The 18,086-nt window shown below is 42.4% G+C and overlaps 1 protein-coding gene across 5 annotated transcripts in view; it reads left to right on the top strand.

The window, feature by feature from the left end:
• LOC105006531 (sodium bicarbonate cotransporter 3) overlaps nt 1-18,086 on the top strand; it is a 48,014-nt gene that overhangs the window by 719 nt on the left and 29,209 nt on the right. For 4 of the 5 annotated variants that reach the window (XM_010865122.4, XM_010865119.4, XM_020041233.2 and 1 more), the window contains exons 2-4: nt 8,663-8,744; nt 16,756-16,899; nt 17,936-18,074. In XM_010865122.4, the coding sequence (XP_010863424.1) occupies nt 8,663-8,744; nt 16,756-16,899; nt 17,936-18,074 (365 nt within the window). Of the gene's footprint in view, nt 1-3,543; nt 3,768-8,662; nt 8,745-16,755; nt 16,900-17,935; nt 18,075-18,086 lie in introns of those variants that run through there. The other variant, XM_010865120.4, reaches the window with a different exon arrangement.

Here is an 18,086-nt window from a genome sequence, read left to right as displayed (position 1 = left end):
AGTTCATCGATGGCCTGGTATTCTACGTTACATTTCAGTTTATTCTATTGAATCCAACTCGTGGGGGAAGACTTGAACGTCTCTGTCCGCGAGTTGTTACATACAATGTACAAATGCTCTCCTCAATTAAACATAGCTGTCATATTCTGAGTTCTCTCAAAGGAGGTTTCCCATGTTGTCCTACAGGGGGATGCTTTACTATCATGCTCCTGTTAAGACGGAAATCATCACCAGGGCTGTTTGTATTCATTAAAGATAGACTTATCAAATTACGTTGATCTTCCCTTATTCCGAATTCTCACCCCTCACCTCATAGCTGATGTAATTGTATTGTTTATTTGGGTCCCCCATTAGGCTCTGACTAAAGCAGCAGCTACACTTCCTGTGACAAACAGAAACGTGTTTTTGTATTTTATTTACTACTATGCATCTTTCGAAATATGCCGGCAAAGTGCTTTAGGTTAGTCTACACCAGAAGGCTCTATACAATGCAAGATTAAACACACTGCAGAGAAATTTTGGACAACTCTGAATTAAATGACTGAGGAACTTAATTAAATGACTGAGAAACGAGTTGAGGACTAAATTGGACTCCTTAAATCTTACATGATGTCCCAACAGAGCCCTGTATTGGTCATGGTGGATACAAAAAGGATGACTGTAAATATTTTATAAACCAATGATTTTTTTGGCAAAAAAAATATGTATCAAAATAGCTATGACAATACATTTAAAAGGTTTCTGTTAACTCATTGTGTTAAAAGTTTAGATTAATATAGTATTTTATAGATGTGCATTCATTATACTCAGGCTTATAAGAAAGCACCTCAAAGTTGAATAACGATGGGTAATAAAATATCCTTGAGAATCTGCAGTATATTTTTAGTGACTCATTAGTAAGGAATTCCCACACACAAGTTGTGTGGTATGTTCATTATTTCTAAAGGTTTCTGAAATCAAGGGAGAGGAACCCATTGCAGTATTAATGTTTTCACGACTCGTGAGCAGAACTTGTGGGGTGTAGCTTTGCTTTCTCTTCCATGGGTGATGGGCATATTTGGGACCCACCCTACCTGAGCGTAAAATCTTGCCATTGCTTCCTGATTGACCACATCAAAAATATAAGCCGAAAATTTAGCCTTTTAATGAAATGTGCCAATTTCAGTACATTTTATCTGCCATGATAAACAGAGGCTTGGATTAGTCTTGATTACAGAAATGTATACCTGCAGTTAAAATGTGCTGCTGGTGTCACACCTAGATCATAACTTTTTATTTCCCTTTCACACTTCATGGGGCAGATTGCTTTTCTTTTTCTCTTGAGTGCTAGACAACTTTTCATTTCAATATTATGTTAGGTTAACTAGATATCTTTCACCGCTCCATTTTTTTTTTGTTTAGTTTGGGATGTTAAGACCCTGCTGATACAGACCTAAAATCATGGAATCATGAAAGAAATTCTGATGTAAGTCTCAATGCTGAAATGCCTGAATCATTTTCTAAATGAGATTCATTTTTTAATTTTTTTTTGTAAATTACATGTTGTTCTGGGAATTTCTCACTTGTAATAAAGTTTGGAACCCCTGTTATAGTGAGTGTTACTTTACGTTGTTAGAACACAGGTTGCCATATCTATTAAAACACAGATTTTTGGATGGTGTGCATTTTGACAAAGTTGACTTGTGATCTGGTTTGGTTTCTTTTCACATCTCTGACAACCCACAGAGACTTGCTGTATAGGGTCAGGTGTGTCAAAGCAAAGCTGTCTATAAATGAAGGTGGAACCTGATCTTACCTCCCCTGGATTTTGATGCAAACACATTAGCTACCATAAGATAAGAGTGGGAGCTTGCATGGTCTGATATATGGGAAAGTTGAGATTTGGTGGGGGTAAATGCATTTCCCTTTTCTTTTAGCAACACTAGTCATGTGAAAAATAATCACATCCCCTTTTTGACACTTTTTGTTTTTTTATTTTATAGTGGTGAGTCATGCTGGAGGGCTTTCTTGCATGCGCTGTCAACTTCAAGTCCCCCAACAGCATTTCATTAAGATTGAGATCTGGGCTTTGACTCTACCATTTCATGTTTCTAGTGTTTCAAGCAATTCTGTTGTAGCTTTGCTTGTGTTTTGGGTCACTATGTTGTTGCAAGATCCATGTTTGTTTCAGCATTTTGGCAGATGGCCTCACATTCTCCTGGTATGGGATTGATTGTTAACTCCGTGATGGCAAGTTGACCAGGCCCTGAACTAGCAAATCAGCCCAAACCATCATGGTGCCACCTGCATGCATTATGTTTGATATGAGATTCTTACATTCAAAGGTAGGGTTTTGTTTTAGCCAAAAATTGAAGCCAAACAACTCAGTCTTTGGCTCATCTTTCCAGAGAACAGATTCTTTTAGTTTTTCCGTTAGGGTTCAAATGACACTCCCTCATGAGCAAATTATTTAGCATGGTTGTGGAAATTTTATTTGCATATGTGATTGACAGTTTTGCACTTTAGAGCTATGAGATAAATTCCAATAATCCAAGCAGCACCAGAAATAAGTGGCCAACATTAGCTAGCTCCAACTATACAGTAGCAGCTAGAGTTGCTCTGTTCAACGGGTCCTCATTATGACGTTAACTAATGCCATAGGCAGAAACAATGTCTGGCAGGTTCAGTTATACAAACAGACAGAAAAATAAATGCTTTTTGGTTACACAAGAATATATAAATCTGACACTGAAAGTTGAATAAAATTGGCAGAAATATTTTTCTTGATGCATAACCTTTTATGTTTTAAGGTTTAGCTAAGATTAGCTGGTTTTGACAAAGAAGATAAATTCATGGGGCAGTCATCTAGGTTATATAGGTATTCCAATTGTAGCCAAACTACTTTTGAGCTATACAAGAAGTATCAATACAGATGGAGTCATCGCACAAATGTGAGACAATGTTTCCTGTAGGTTTCTTGTAAAACATTATATTCCCCACAGTGCAGGTTTCTATTGTGTTTTCCTTTGATGGTTTTCAGTTTCCAATTACGTTGTTTAGAAACAATGCTCTCTTGCAGACCTAATGCAGAGACTCAGAAAACAAAGGGGTTCAGGGAGATGCCGAGTGTAGGGTTTTCTATACCCTGTCTGTTTCAATGTTTTCCAGAAATGATGGGGCCCCTCGTCATAGCCCTAGTGTTCTTTCTGGATTCCTTTTCATCCGTGTTATTCCGAAAGTAGATTAAAAAAAAATCCAAATGTAATTAGCTTTTTTACTTGTGTTGAAATTCTTCTTTATGCACACAGTCCATAATTTTTATGATGGTCTCGTGTAATAATTAACATAATGAGAGACTGCACCTTAGAATTTCATCCTTCTGTCTGTTCCTTTTGCCTTCTTTCAAAGCTCTTTTCATCTAGCCTGGTTTTGTTTTTTGATGGAGAGAGGACATTGGTTGAGAGATGGCATTAGAATACCATAACGCCCTATTGGATTGGTTGCCAAGCGAACAGCTTAGATTGCATCCGTCTGTTCCCCTTTTCCCATACACCTCTCGCCTTCCACCTCTTCCCACTAGTGGGAGGGTCCTTTGGAGGTACAATTGCTAATTCCCATCTGGGGCTGATTCTGAAAGATTCATGAGCAATGTGGAACCTGAACATAGGCTGCGTTTACATCCACTCCTGCCTAGGGAGGGCAGGCAGCTAGAACTGCAGTAGCCTAGCCTGTTGTTGTGACTCTTCCCCATCATGGAGACTGGTGAAGGAGAGCATGTGCCGCAGACGGTAAGTCTGTTACCACCTCTGAGTAGAGCGGGTGAGCGAAGGGGGGAGGATAACAAAGGTGGGGGGGGCGGTAGTGTGTAACGGAAGTACTTGCCATTCATGTCTTGGTTGTTGTTGCTGAATCCTCGATTCTATCTTTCACTGTTGCAGAATGTTATGCTTAGCTTTTACATTTTTTATTTTTCTCTCCTTGTGTATGGCCTTCTTTATTTTGATTGCATTCTACGAAGTTGTATGGATTTTAAACATTGTGTTTATGTTCTCTCTTCAATTTCTTTGCTGGTTATCTTAAAACAGAAGTGAGACAGCAGTGGATCGAGCAAGAACAAAAATGGAGTTTGAGCAACTCGGCTGGCTTGACTGCTGTGAAACAACCCCAGTTCCGACATTAGTGTTTAGGATATTTCTTTATTGATGTGAGTGGGCTCACCACTTGTTCATATTGTCACGATATCGCAGATTGGTTGGTCGCGGGTATGTGTGTGTGAGAGAGAGAGAGAGAGTGAGAGTAGGAGTACATTATACATTCTCATGTCTTCAGTTGCCTTGACACTGGTGTGGTTCAGATGTCCTATGCTGGTGCAGTTTAGTTGTCTAGATGGGTCTATTCAGCATTTTTGGTTTGTGGGTGTGTGCAGGCACATATCACCGTGCTTAGACTGGCAGCCCTCTTTTCAAAACATCCCAATATTCATCAGTCCTGGAGAAGAAATGTGAAAATATCTGATGTTTCTTTCAATGTTTTAAGTGCCTTGGTTAACACAGCCATTGGTTTTTAAATCACTGACCCAGCCCTACCAAAAGCGAAAAGTGTCACCAAGAGTAGGACCAAAGCATGTTGGATCCCCATTTTGCTGAACAAGTCCTGCAGTACTGGCATCTATACAATCCTGGTAGTCGTCTTCATGAAAACCAACACATGCACATTGCAGCGAATTCATGGGATGAGAACACCTGAGAACGCCATGACAAAAGGTGTATGAGGTTAACTAGCTGAACATCCATCGTCTTGCCAGTTGAATCTCTTTGTGTACGGGCTACTCGTGTCTTCCCTGTTCCTGGTCATCACTTCCACATTTTGGATGGAAATTATGGGATTCATTACAGATACTTACCACCTTTAATCTCCTGGGGTATTATTCCTGCCCCCCCCCCCCCCCCCCCCCCCCTCGTTTGACGTGTGAGATTAGGAGTAGAGACTCAATGTTTGAATGTGCATGAGAAACGGTTTGTTACACCATACGGCCGAAGTCTACTCCGGCCTTTACACACCAGACCTGTCAGCCCTCCGGACATTACTCCCGGATGAATGCTCTGCTTCCTGGGCCCTCCCCCACCCACTGATTGTCTCTTTGTTTGTTTTGGGCCGTCGTGGAAATGTGACAGATATGAAACTGGTTCATTTTAAATAGACTTATAGAGAAGTAGATGTGCTACTTCCCTGAATATCAAAATCGTCTCCTGTGTTGAGGTAGGCCTGTGACATTCTGCATTGTGTTCTCTGTATGAATCTCAGTGTTTGGAGAACACTGAGGGTCAGCATCAGGTCACTGGGGGATCACAAGGCACATGTGGACACTGGATTTGAATTAACTGACATTGACAACGCTTACAATGACTAGCTTTGACTCACTGTCCCTGTTCAGGGCAAACCCTGAACCTAAGCTGGAAGTCACACTTCTTCTAGTAGGGGCCTGCTGAAAAAACCTTTTGAGGACTTAGGGTTACCGCATACAAAAACACCTGGATGAGACACTATGCTGGGGTCTAGTGTTCAGCCTCCTGTGTTTTTTCTCAATGTAAATGTTATCATATTGGCTGATTTGTGAAATCCTTTTTAAGATATTGTTTGGAGTTGATGGAATTAAAAAAGTAGTGGAGCCCAGAGTCCAAACATGAAAAAGCTGCATTTAGCAGGTAGGCTGCATAAAACTGGAATGAACGACCAGAAGATCTCAGACTTTCCTAACATGTATAAATTTTTAAGCCAGGTTAAAACCACTTCTCTTTTTACGTGCTTATGTCTGTGTCTGAGCGCTTAAACGTAACCACACTAATTAGCCTTACAGTTTTTATAGTTTCATAGCTTCCTCACAGAATCAACTACAGAATCTACCAGTTTAGTATATGTTTTTATTCAACTTTATGTATTTTGATTCTAGTATTTGTTTTTATTCTTTAGAATTTTTATATTTTTCTTTAAGCATATTAAATTGCTTTTGTGTATGAATTGTGCTACATTAATAAACTTTCTTGCTTGTGTGGAACGTCTTGCAATTTGGTTGTGTGCCAACAACAAACATGGTGGTATAACACACACACACACACACACACACACACACACACACACACACACAAAAAAATATTTATTAGTGGCCCAATCCTGGCACGTGAACTAATTTATTTTACAACTGAACTGGATGCCCCCTATGCCGCCCCACATGCTTTCCCAATTCATGCCCCCTCTTAAAAGCAGCACTCCTGGGATGCGCCGAGCTAAAAATATAAATGTGTATTTGGACCACCACCTAAAAGCAGAGGCAATTTGGGAACACACAAATATTCCTAATGGCAAAACTGGACCGATGCCTGTACTATAACGTATCATAGCTGCAGCTCAAGTCACAGTGGTGTTGTTACAGCACACTAAAGACAAATAAGGCTTGCTTGGAACTTGTTAAACTAACAAGTAAAACAAGTTGGAAATCCACATTGCATGGTTTAGTGTTGAGACTGCCCAGCTGCAGTAAATCTCATGATGGAAGCTATTTGACATTTGGAATGTTTTGTATTTCGTCTTTGTCTCTTGATGGGGAGGACTCCTTGGTACCTGTTTATCTGGACAAAGGAAATTGAAAGCGGCGATAACTCTTGGGTCAGTTAATACATATTTTCTGGTTGAAATAGTATTCATTTTTGATAAAGAAACTTTTGCAGTCAGCCCTGTCCTGCCTACTGAGGCACAATGTAGATTTGGCGGGAGTTATTAGTTAACAGCGAACAATGCTTAATGCCATTAGGATTTGTAAGATGTTGCGGACCTACAGTCAGTGTTCAGATTCCATTTAGCCTGTGACTATGACCTGAACTTAAGTCGTGTGCAGAGCGGACGTCCGCTGTGGTGTGCTTGTGATAAACTGAAGTCGTTACAGTTGGAACTGAGGAAATCGCCTCATTTCACTGACGTCTGTAGCCACTCCTCTTTACATCACACTTCCATTTCAGCAGCCTGAATGCCGTGTTGACCACAGTATTCTGGTACACTGCTGTCATGTTGCCAGAGGACTATTGGTTTACAGACCTGGGAGGGGGGGAGGTAGGGTGTGCAGGTCTGTGGCGTTTGGAGAGCATAGTTTATAACTGTTTGAAAGAGTTGTCACCTGAATATGACGCCAACTATCTGAACGCTTTCTGGGCGTTATTCACCGACTGTGCTAGACTTTCTGCTGAATGCAAAATTAACTATGGACTAGTAGGCAATTTAATGACATTTGTGCAATTGCTGTCATTTTAAGAACTGTCCAGGAAACATTGACTGAATGTTCAGTGACGCTGCCATGGCTGCGAGTGATGGTCTAGGTAGGGAATGTTTGTGTTTCCCAGAGAATGAACCCTTGCCCAAATGGCTTAATGAATCCGTAGCAGCGGTGTGTCTGTTTGAGCCTGTGCATCTAATAATATTTACAAGGTACTGTTTGGGCCTAGAAGAAGGTTGGCAGCTATCTTTAAACCCTGAAGTCTAGTATAGGGTCCTGAAATAGTGCCCCATGTCTTGAATAGCCATGCCTGGCCATTGACGTTTATCGTAGAGGACAGGAGGCTGGCCAGAAGTGTAGTGAAAGGTTGCCAACTGGCAGTTAGTCTATTGTTCGTGTGTAATATTTAAGCCTTCAGTTTTAAGTGGAGTAAGGTCAACGCTTAGGCTAGTCCAGCATGGCTGCTTCATTGGGTGCTGCCTCATCATCTGGGCTTTGTGGTAGTTACAGCAGTGTTTCCCCCACTTTATTCCACCAACAGTCGGGGGGGGGTTGCGGGCTGACACGCCAACATCAACGACACAAAAGGCTCGATCCGTGAAATGCTAAAACGTCCTCCCTGTCCACCAGTCTCAACTTAATTTTATTAAATGTATTTGACAATACTGTCTTAACATCGTTCCCCAATAAGTACTCACTCTCAATAAAACCATCCTCTAAAACTGTTCATGAATCGCCTCCCCCAGACTCCTAATTAAAACCACCAGCGACTAACTAAATGGGCAATATGGATTCCATGTACAGTATAATGTGTTGCATTGGGGGTTAAAGAGGGGGTAGAAAATATATATATTATAACACAATCTCCCTCTAAAGCTGGCGCACGCACGCAGAAACCATTCACCCCTACAGGTTTCTGTCCATGTGCCTTGGGTGTATTCATTAAGGGACATCCCTCAGTAAGGGAGTCATTCACCTTGGCTAATGCCTTCAAAGGCTCCTGTGTGGAATCGTCTAGTCCAGTGTTTAATAGTAATTCAATGGGCGGTCTAATGGTAAACGCATCCCCCTTATCAAGATATAAATTATTCTTGTATGTACTGCAGTTTGCCTAAACCAGTGTATGGGTCCTTATAGTTTCTTGGCTTATTAAATGTGACTGCCGTGTTAAATGGCAGGGCCTATACTGCTCAAAGTGATACCCAATTGTAACTATATTACCTTCTTGCATTGTATCTTTGGTTACGTGGCTAACCTTCCCCTCCTATCCTCCTGTCCTCTTACCTTCTATCAGTGGAGGAAACTAGTTACTCAGTAGCCTAGATCTGAACAACCTTCCATCCTTCTGCACGTTCACATGTTCCTTTGTGTTTTGTTGAAATGCCTCCTGATCCTGTTTCTCTTTCCTGTTGTCTCCAGGGGAACGACGATGAGGCGGTGGTCGACCTGGGGAAGACGAGCTCCACCATTCACACAAACTTTGAGATAGAGGAGCTGGAGAGTAAGTCTGGTGCTGTTTGTATGTACACACACACTGTGTCACTTAGGCCCACACGGGCTGTTTATACTGCACACAGATAAGTAGCAAAAAGTCCCATATACTGTCTGGAATTACTTTATATGGCAACAGGCCAGGAGCAGTTCTTAACACTGCTCTATTACAAATACAAACACACACTTACTAATGGAAAATAAAGTCTGTGCTTTCTGGTTTGGTCTGGGAATCGAGGTATGCATGACGTCCACACTCATGCCACTGAGTATTCCAGTGAGTGGGAAAAAGAAGGGTAAAAAAATCCCAGGCACTGCTCCTACAGTGACGCGCGCATGCTGCTGCTGGTGAAGACCTGGCTTTTTCTACGTAACCTTTTTGCACAAACGCACCAATAACCTGGCTGACGGTCTGAGGATCAGAGTGCCCGGTATTGGCTGATTGTCCCTTCTTGCGCTTCTAGGTCGCGCTGTAACCGCATTATTGCGGATTAGGCTGCAGCGCTCCTTCAGTAATTAAATCGAGCCTGCTCACTCGCTGCCCCCTTAGTTCTGCTATTTTCCTGTCACTCACAGGTGGCGCAGGCAGATGCCGCCTCATTTACTGCTGCTGTCTCTGGGACTAATGGTCGGTTGGCTTGTTATGTACTGTGGGTTCCTGTTGTTCTGTCGCAGGTAAAGCTGTAGACTAGGCCAGGGTTTCCCAAATTAGGAGCCATAACTGCCATAATGTGGGGATGCCTGTTTTGAAATTCTTAGTACATATAACTAGGGTTACGTGCGTAATCTTAACTGCGAGATGCTGTTTTTTTTTTTAAACCGTTCTGTTTTCTTCCTGTACATTTCATGTTTAAGATGCAACATATGACCCCATTCCAAATGGTGAAGTCCTCCAAATGGGGGCGTTGGCAGGATCAGGCATTATATCACCCCTCCTTCTGACGGGGGAGTAACTGTGACAGCATCCTGTTGGCTGGTGAAGCAAGCACTGCCCTGCACAATTTAACATGAAACATAATGATAGAGCAAGCCGAGGAAGCGGAGTTCATAGCCTATTTTATCGCCAAGCATAATATGTCTAAATATGATGAAGGTATGCCCAGTAGTTAGACATTAGTTAGAACTTTATTTAAACCACATTTGCAAGTCTTAAAAATCTTGGTTGCATAAGTGTGCACACCCTCTTATAACTGGGGGTGTGGCTGTGTTCAGAATTAACCAATCACATTCAAACTCATGTTAAATAGAAGTCATTACACGCCTGCCATCATGACTCTGATTAATCACAAAGTTCAGCTGTTCTAGTAGGATTTTCCTGACATTTTCTTAGTTGCATCTCAGAGCAAAAGCCATGGCCCACAGAGAACTTCCACAACATCAGAGGGATCTCATTGTTGAAAGATCTCAGTCAGGGGAAGGGTACAAAATAATTTCCAAATCATTAGATATACCATGGAACACAGTGAAGACGGTTATCATCAAGGGGAGAAAATCTTGCACAACAGAGACAGTACCGGACATCCCTCCAAAATGTATGTAAAGACGAGAAGAAAATTGGTCAGGGAGGCTTCCAAGATGCCTCCAGCAACATTAAAGGATCTGCAGGAATTTCTGGCAAGTACTGGCTGTGTGCTACATTTGACAACAATCTCCTGTATTCTTCATATCAATGGGGTAGGGTGGCAAGGCATCCAAGCCCCGCTCAAGTCTCCCAAAACACATGAAAATGTGTCATGGTCTGATGCAACCAAGGTTGAACCTTTTGGCCCTAATTCCAAAAGGTATGTTTGGTGCAGAAACAACACTGCACATCACCCAAATAACACCATACCCACAGTGTGGTGATGGCAGCATCGTGCTTTGGGGCTTTTTTTCTTCAGATTAGTCAGGGTGGAGGGAATTATGAACTGTTCCAAATAGCAGGCAATTTTGGCACAAAACCTTCAGGCATCCGTTAGAAAGCTGAAGATTAAGTTCACCTTTCAGCACGACAACGACCCTAAGCGCACATCCAAATCCACAAAAGCATTCAAGCTTCACCAGAAGAAAATATACACTTTGGTATGGCCCAGCCAGAGCCCAGACCTGATTCCAATTGAACATCTGTTGGGTGATCTGAAGAAAGCTGTGCACAGGAGATGTCCTTGCAATCTGACAGATTTGGAGCGCTTTTGCAAAGAAGAGTGGGCAAATATTGCCACGTCAAGATGTGCCATGCTAATAGACTCCTACCCAAAAAGACTGAGTGCTGTAATGAAATAAAATCAAACGGTGCTTCAACAAAGTATTAGTTTAAGGGTGTGCACACTTATGCAACCAGGTTATTGTGGTTATTAAAAAAAAAAAAATCCCTCAAAGATTTCAGTTTGTTTTTCAATTGAATTGTTCACATTATAGGTCACATTAAAGGTGGAAAAAGATCTGACATGATTTATCTTTGTCTCATTCTTTTACATCACAAGAACCTGGCATTTTAACAGGGGTGTGTAGACTTTTTATATCCACTGTACATGCCAGTGCCAGTAGCCTAATTGTAGATTTAAATGACAGAAGGCTAAAATGTAGATGTAATCAAATTACTGAATTCATCTTTATATACAAATTAACTGGAATGCTTAATGTTTTACAATAATTTTGGGCGCTGTGACAGTCATGCTGGTGCCACCAAGTGAAAGACTCTGTAACACATCAGTCAAAATTAGGTCACACACACACAAACCATTTTGGAACCCCTGCTCCACTGGGAACCATTGCCCTTTAGGTTATGTATTTTGGGGTGACCAGTAGCTCAGCAGTTAGAAGATGTGACTAGTAACCTGAAAGGTTTGCTGGATCAAATTCTGCAGACCGGTGGAGTTTGTGTCTGTGATAGAGTGCTAACTTCTGGTTGTATGTAGCAGATGTTGACCGCTGTTTCTCAGTCGAGTCGCTGGCAGCCTGTTGGAGACCTGGTCCCAACCCAGCTGGATGGAGACGACTGTTTATCTACTGGCTGTGCTGGGAGTCTGTTTTGGTCTTCTCTTACTGTGCAAAACATTACTGATGACAGCCAGAGGTGGTAATGCAAACCGAAGAGGCACACCCTGCCCTGAATGTGACTGTATTCATAAGGATTTATTACCAGGCACGTCCAAGGAAACAATGAAGAATGGGAACGACAGCCATAAAGATATCATGTGGTTATGTTAACGTGCAGGCTTGGTTTACCCTTTCAAATGCTTCCTGGCTTAGGGACTGATGCTTATGGGCTCATTTTGTTTTGATGGTGTTATAGTTGTTGTACGTGTCCATTATATCATTATATTATATCCATGTTAATGGACGTCCTGTGAGGAGCTGATTAGTATCTTCGGCTTAGACCACTTTGCTTGCTATGCTGTGCTCCTTCTGCTTGGCTCATTGCTTGAGGCCTGTTCTGGCATTGTACACTCGATTTAGGGATTTTACAACTGCTTTTGTGTTTGATGATAGTACTGAAAAAATAAACGTGTGTGTGTGTGTGTGTGTGTGTGTGTGTGTGTGTGTGTGTGTGTGTGTGTGTGTGTGTGTGTGTGTGTGTGTGTGTGTGTGTGTGTGTGTGTGTGTGTGTGTGTGTGTGTGTGTGTGTGTGTGTGTGTGTGTGTGTGTGTGTGTGTGTGTGTGTGTGTGTGTGTGTGTGTGTGTGTGTGTGTGTGTGTGTGTGTGTGTGTGTGTGTGTGTGTGTGTGTGTGTGTGTCCCCGTGTGTGTGTGTGTGTGTGTCCCCGTGTGTGTGTGTGTGTGTGTCCCCGTGTGTGTGTGTGTGTGTGTCCCCGTGTGTGTGTGTGTGTGTGTCCCCCTGTGTGTGTGTGTGTGTGTGTGTGTGTCCCTGTGTGTGTGTGTGTGTGTGTGTGTGTCCCTGTGTGTGTGTCCCTGTGTGTGTGTGTGTGTGTGTGTCCCCGTGTGTGTGTGTGTGTGTGTGTGTCCCCGTGTGTCCCCGTGTGTCCCCGTGTGTGTGTGTGTGTGTGTCCCCGTGTGTGTGTGTGTGTGTGTGTGTGTGTGTGTGTGTGTGTGTGTGTCCCTGTGTGTGTGTGTGTGTGTGTGTGTGTGTCCCTGTGTGTGTGTGTGTGTGTGTGTGTGTCCCTGTGTGTGTGTCCCTGTGTGTGTGTGTGTGTGTGTGTCCCCGTGTGTGTGTGTGTGTGTGTGTGTCCCCGTGTGTCCCCGTGTGTCCCCGTGTGTGTGTGTGTGTGTGTGTGTCCCCGTGTGTCCCCGTGTGTCCCCGTGTGTGTGTGTGTGTGTGTCCCCGTGTGTGTGTGTGTGTGTGTGTCCCCGTGTGTGTGTGTGTGTGTGTGTCCCCGTGTGTGTGTGTGTGTGTGTGTCCCCGTGTGTGTGTGTGTGTGTCCCCGTGTGTGTGTGTGTGTGTCCCCGTGTGTGTGTGTGTGTGTGTCCGTCCCCGTGTGTGTGTGTGTGTGTCCGTCCCCGTGTGTGTGTGTGTGTGTCCGTCCCCGTGTGTGTGTGTGTGTGTCCGTCCCCGTGTGTGTCCGTCCCCGTGTGTGTCCGTGTCCGTCCGTGTGTGTCCGTGTCCGTCCGTCCGATTGGTCTAGGTGGGCTATAACATGAAACTGTATTTGAAACGTGTGTGTGTGTGATGATGATAAATGCTGTAGTCTTCCCTCTATCTGCTCTGATCGAGGCTGACGTCAGTAGCCATTCATACAGAATGGTTTAACTTTCCTGGCTCTGCAAAAGATAAAGAGCTTGTTTTATAAGCACAAAGCAGCAAGCCTGTCGCTCTCCTCTTCGCTTTCTCTCCTTTTCCACCCTGTTGTGACGTCAATAGAGTTGGCCGTGGCATCTTTTCTGTCCAGTCTTAGTTGGTTTTAGAATGCCACGTAGCTCATTCAGGTATGTCCACTTGACACAAGCTCTACATGGGTACTCGCACTCGAGCCATGGAAAGGAAACTCTAAGTAGGCAGTGATGCTAAACACTCTGTACATTTAATCCATGCCCGGAAAGCAATCACAATAGGTGCTAAGTGCAGCTGACATGACAATTTGAGAAGAACAACAGGCAGTGTTCCAGGTGATGTTCATTAACGACAAAAGGGCAAAACTTGTTTTGGTTATAAGTGTTGGTCAGAGTGGTTTGAGTAATCTGAATTGACTTGTTTTTCCACTAAGGAAGTGGCTGTGATGTCTCATCCGGGTTTGGAGAGACTGGGTCTCGATTGGATTCCTGAGTATGCATATTGCAATTAACTGTTTCAGTATTATTGGTGAACACTATGTTCTAGTGACTGATGTTTTTATTTATTCAAAACCTATTTGCCTAAGTTTTAACACTAAAACTTACCTTAACCTCAATAACCTTTTAAGGCTAAATCTGAAACCTGCACACACAGTTCACCTGTCCTACTGCAAATTAGTTATTTGTAGGGTTGGGCAGTATGATGTTAACACAGTAAACCGTGGTATTAGGCTATTTCTACATTGTGAGTTTCAGTAATGTCATAAAATATGATATACTGTCAAATTCATAACCATCTTTCCAGTTACGGTTTATAGCAGTGTGCGCTCCACAGTCTGTCAGGTTACAGGATTTAGTTTCACTTTCTGGATACGTTTTGTCGTGTCACTATGAAGAAAAATACAAGTTAGCAACTCTAGACCTGACGATTGGTGGTTCCAAATAAACACCACTTCTGAGATTTGGCAGAGTTTATTTTCCAGCCAAATGAATAGGAAGAGCCAGCAAACTTTTATGAAAACAGATGTTTTTCTGTTCAACTTAGTGTTTGTGTGGGTTATATGTTTTATTTAATTCCATCTGCTTGAACTCCGAACAACCTTAGCTACGGAAACAATCTTAACTTTCTGAAAGATATTTCCCAAATTCCCTATTTATTTCTACACATTGGCATGTCATAATATGGGCTGTAATAATTTTTTTAATAAGAACATGTTATCTGTGATTAATATTGTATTCAGTATTGTTTTAAGCTGTTAAAAATGGAAAATGTACACTTATTAATGGGGCTGCACCAACATATGGGTCACAGAGTGCTTGCTCATTCCTGTTAACATTCACATGGTTCACAGAGTGCTTGCTCATTTGTTACCATTCTTGATATCTATCTTTTCATTGCTGATGATTATTTGAACTGAAACTAAATAACTTGGGGGCGGGAGACAGTTTATCATTAACATGTTTATGTTAACATTTAACTGCTGATTGCAGATAATTACCACTTCATTACATTTTGATTATTTGACACAACTGTTCTGCACAAATAATAATTGACCAGTCTGTTCTGCCAAAACACCAACTTTTAAATACTTCATTGTAATGGAAAGTGACATAGGCCTAATGTATTGCGTGATATAGGCCTAATGTATTGCGTGATATAGGCCTAATGTATTGCGTGATATAGGCCTAATGTATTGCGTGATATAGGCCTAATGTATTGCGTGATATAGGCCTAATGTATTGCGTGATATAGGCCTAATGTATTGCGTGATATAGGCCTAATGTATTGCGTGATATAGGCCTAATGTATTGCGTGAGGTTTTTTGCTCTCCTATCTTTCAATTGCACTGACAGGGCAGGTGTGGTGCAGAGGTTTCTATTAATGACAGTTAACTATTTTCTTATGTTAACACAAGCATGTGTTTGACTGGTGTGCTCTCTCTCACTCTCCTCCCTAGGTAAACCAGATGTTCTATCTAACATCTGGTTTTTAAAAATACTGTTATTTATTTAATTTTCTTAACAATTTTGCAAGCCTGAACCCAGCCGGAGACTATTACATTCTTTAGAACACAGTCGGCCTGTTGGTTACTCATTGAGTTTGGGCTGAAATGTAGAACTCTAGTTTCCAAGCCTCTGGCGTATGCGTCATTTGTTCGGTGTGATAAACATGGTTGTAAGTATAACATACTTTTTTTGGGGGGGCGGGGGGTAGAAAATATTAAAATCTGTCTATAGGTCTAGCTGCTATAACGTTTGGCCTAATTAACATTAGTCTTGTTATCAAACTTTTGAATTCAGCCATTGCGGAATCTTTAAAGGTGCCCTGTGCAACTTAACACCACCTATAGGCAGTGATTTGTAAATGGAATATGTTTATTTATTTATTAGTGGGGCTGCACCAACACATGGGTCACAGAGTGCTTGCTCATTCCGGTTTCCATTCACATGGCACAGAGTGCTTGCTTATTAGCTTATTCTCTCGATTAAATACATTGGGGAAATCTTCCTAAAAGGTATCTGCGCTCATACAAATAGAATAAAGAAGAACATTGAATGGTTTTCTACGTAGTATCGTTGTTTCTTGATCATCATCAAACTAGTAACTTGCACATAGATTTCCTTGGCTATCTAGCCAACTAGCTACATGTGGTGATGTAACCTACTTATCAGGTAGAAAGGTAGCCAACTCTGCATCACTGTTCACACAAACTTCAGCTCTCACCATCAAATGCAAAATGTACCCTTTCTTATGCTCGTGTTGCTTCTGTATATTTTAGTTTCTGGAGCATTCAGTGTAGACTACATGAACCCAAACAAAGCTTGTTGTTGGCCTTCACCTCACTCACCTTCAAGGGAGTACACACCTACGAACGTCCCGGCCTTCTACGTTTTACTTGCAACCGTGGCACTGGAGATAGTCTCTGGCCGAGTGTCAGGACTGACACTTTGTTTTTAATGTTAAATGATGGTATGTATGGGTTATCTGATATTTTAAATGGAAAATGCGGCATAGGGCACCTTTTTATGAAAGCGAGATTGTATTAACCTCTTGTGGAGAGAATTAAGACTCCATTCAAGTTTGTCTGTCAGCTGGTAGATGGCAATGACATCATTTGCATAAGAATTTGCCAACGTGCGTTTCGGTGTGTTGGAGACGGCTTCCTCAGGGGCCCTATTTTTTTATTTCTTATACTCTTGACCCGGTAATTGTATATACTGCTGTAATATTTTGTGACTCTATGACAATATGAAAAAATTTATACCGTAAGTTTATTAAAGGTGAGAGGATTGACCACCTCTACCCTGTCCCCAGGTCACAGAGCGGTCTATGTTGGGGTCCATGTTCCTCTGGGCCGGGAGTCTAAGCGGAGGCATCATCGCCACCGTGGCCACAAACACCATCGAAAGAGGAGAGACCGTTCAGACCGCGAAGATGGACGAGAGTCTCCCTCGAACGGTAAGACATTGCACTCTTTAAAGACCTGTCTGTGCAGAGGTTTCTACCTGTCTGCTTCTGCTCCACTTGTCCCAGGTTAGTTTTGCACTTCTACCTGTAGTGCCTTTGGAGGTATTCAGACCAGCTTCGCTTTCGACCCCTTTTGTTTTATTTACTTTCTTGCCATTTATCTGCAAACAAGTGAAAAGAACAAGTTAATGTGTCTATGATTGAAAATTAAAATATTAAATGTATCTGTGTATAAATATTCAGTCCCTCTACCATGACACTCCAAATTGGAGTCCGGTGCATCCTGGGTCCTTTGACCATCCATGATGTCTCTAGGACTTGGACGTTACCTTGGTAAAGTCGATTGATTGGACTTAATTTTTAAAGACACATCTGTATTAGATCCTACACTCCACAGTGCATGTCAGAGCAAAAACCAAGCCATTAAATCATAGAAAGTATTCAGACACTTAAACTTCAAATGTTGTTACTTTACAGCCAAATATATAAAATATTGATTAAAAGAAAATGTCATGTCTCATAACGACCTAGCAAAAAAAAGAAAAACTGCTCTGGCCAGGGCAGTAACCAAGTACCTAACGGCCATTCTGATAGAGCTTCAGAGTTACTCTGCAGAGATGCGAGAACCTGCCTTACGGACAACCATCTCCGCAGTGCTTTTCCCAGTGTGGCCTTTATGCTAGATTGGCTCGGCAGAAGAGACTCCTGAGTAAAGGGTGAATTACTTGCCATCTGGAGTTTGCCGGACAGCACTAAAAAAAGATCCCTATAATGAAGTGTGGTGGTGGGAGCATCATGCTATGGGGATGCTCGTCAGCAGCAGGGACTGGGAGACTGGTCAGGGTTGAGGAAAGGATGATCAAAGCTTCTTTGCTTTGAGACGCATCTGTAAATGTCCATGGCTGGCCCCGTCAAAAGCCCGGGCTTTTACCCAAGTGAATACCGAACTTTGTAGTAGGATTTCCCCTGAATGTATATTCCGTTGCACTCTAACCCAATCTTCCTTTCTTCCCCTTGCGTGTTCCAGACACCCCATCCCAGAGGGTGCAGTTTATCCTGGGTACCGAGGACGACGATGAGGAGCACATCCCGCACGACTTGTTCACGGAGCTGGACGAGCTCTGTTTCACAGACGGTCACGTCTGCGAGTGGAAGGAGACGGCCAGGTACGGCGGACA

This window comes from Esox lucius, chromosome 20, assembly GCF_011004845.1.
Source record: "Esox lucius isolate fEsoLuc1 chromosome 20, fEsoLuc1.pri, whole genome shotgun sequence".
Taxonomy (NCBI): Eukaryota; Metazoa; Chordata; class Actinopteri; order Esociformes; family Esocidae; genus Esox; species Esox lucius.
This window is presented reverse-complemented; position numbering and strand designations above follow the sequence as displayed.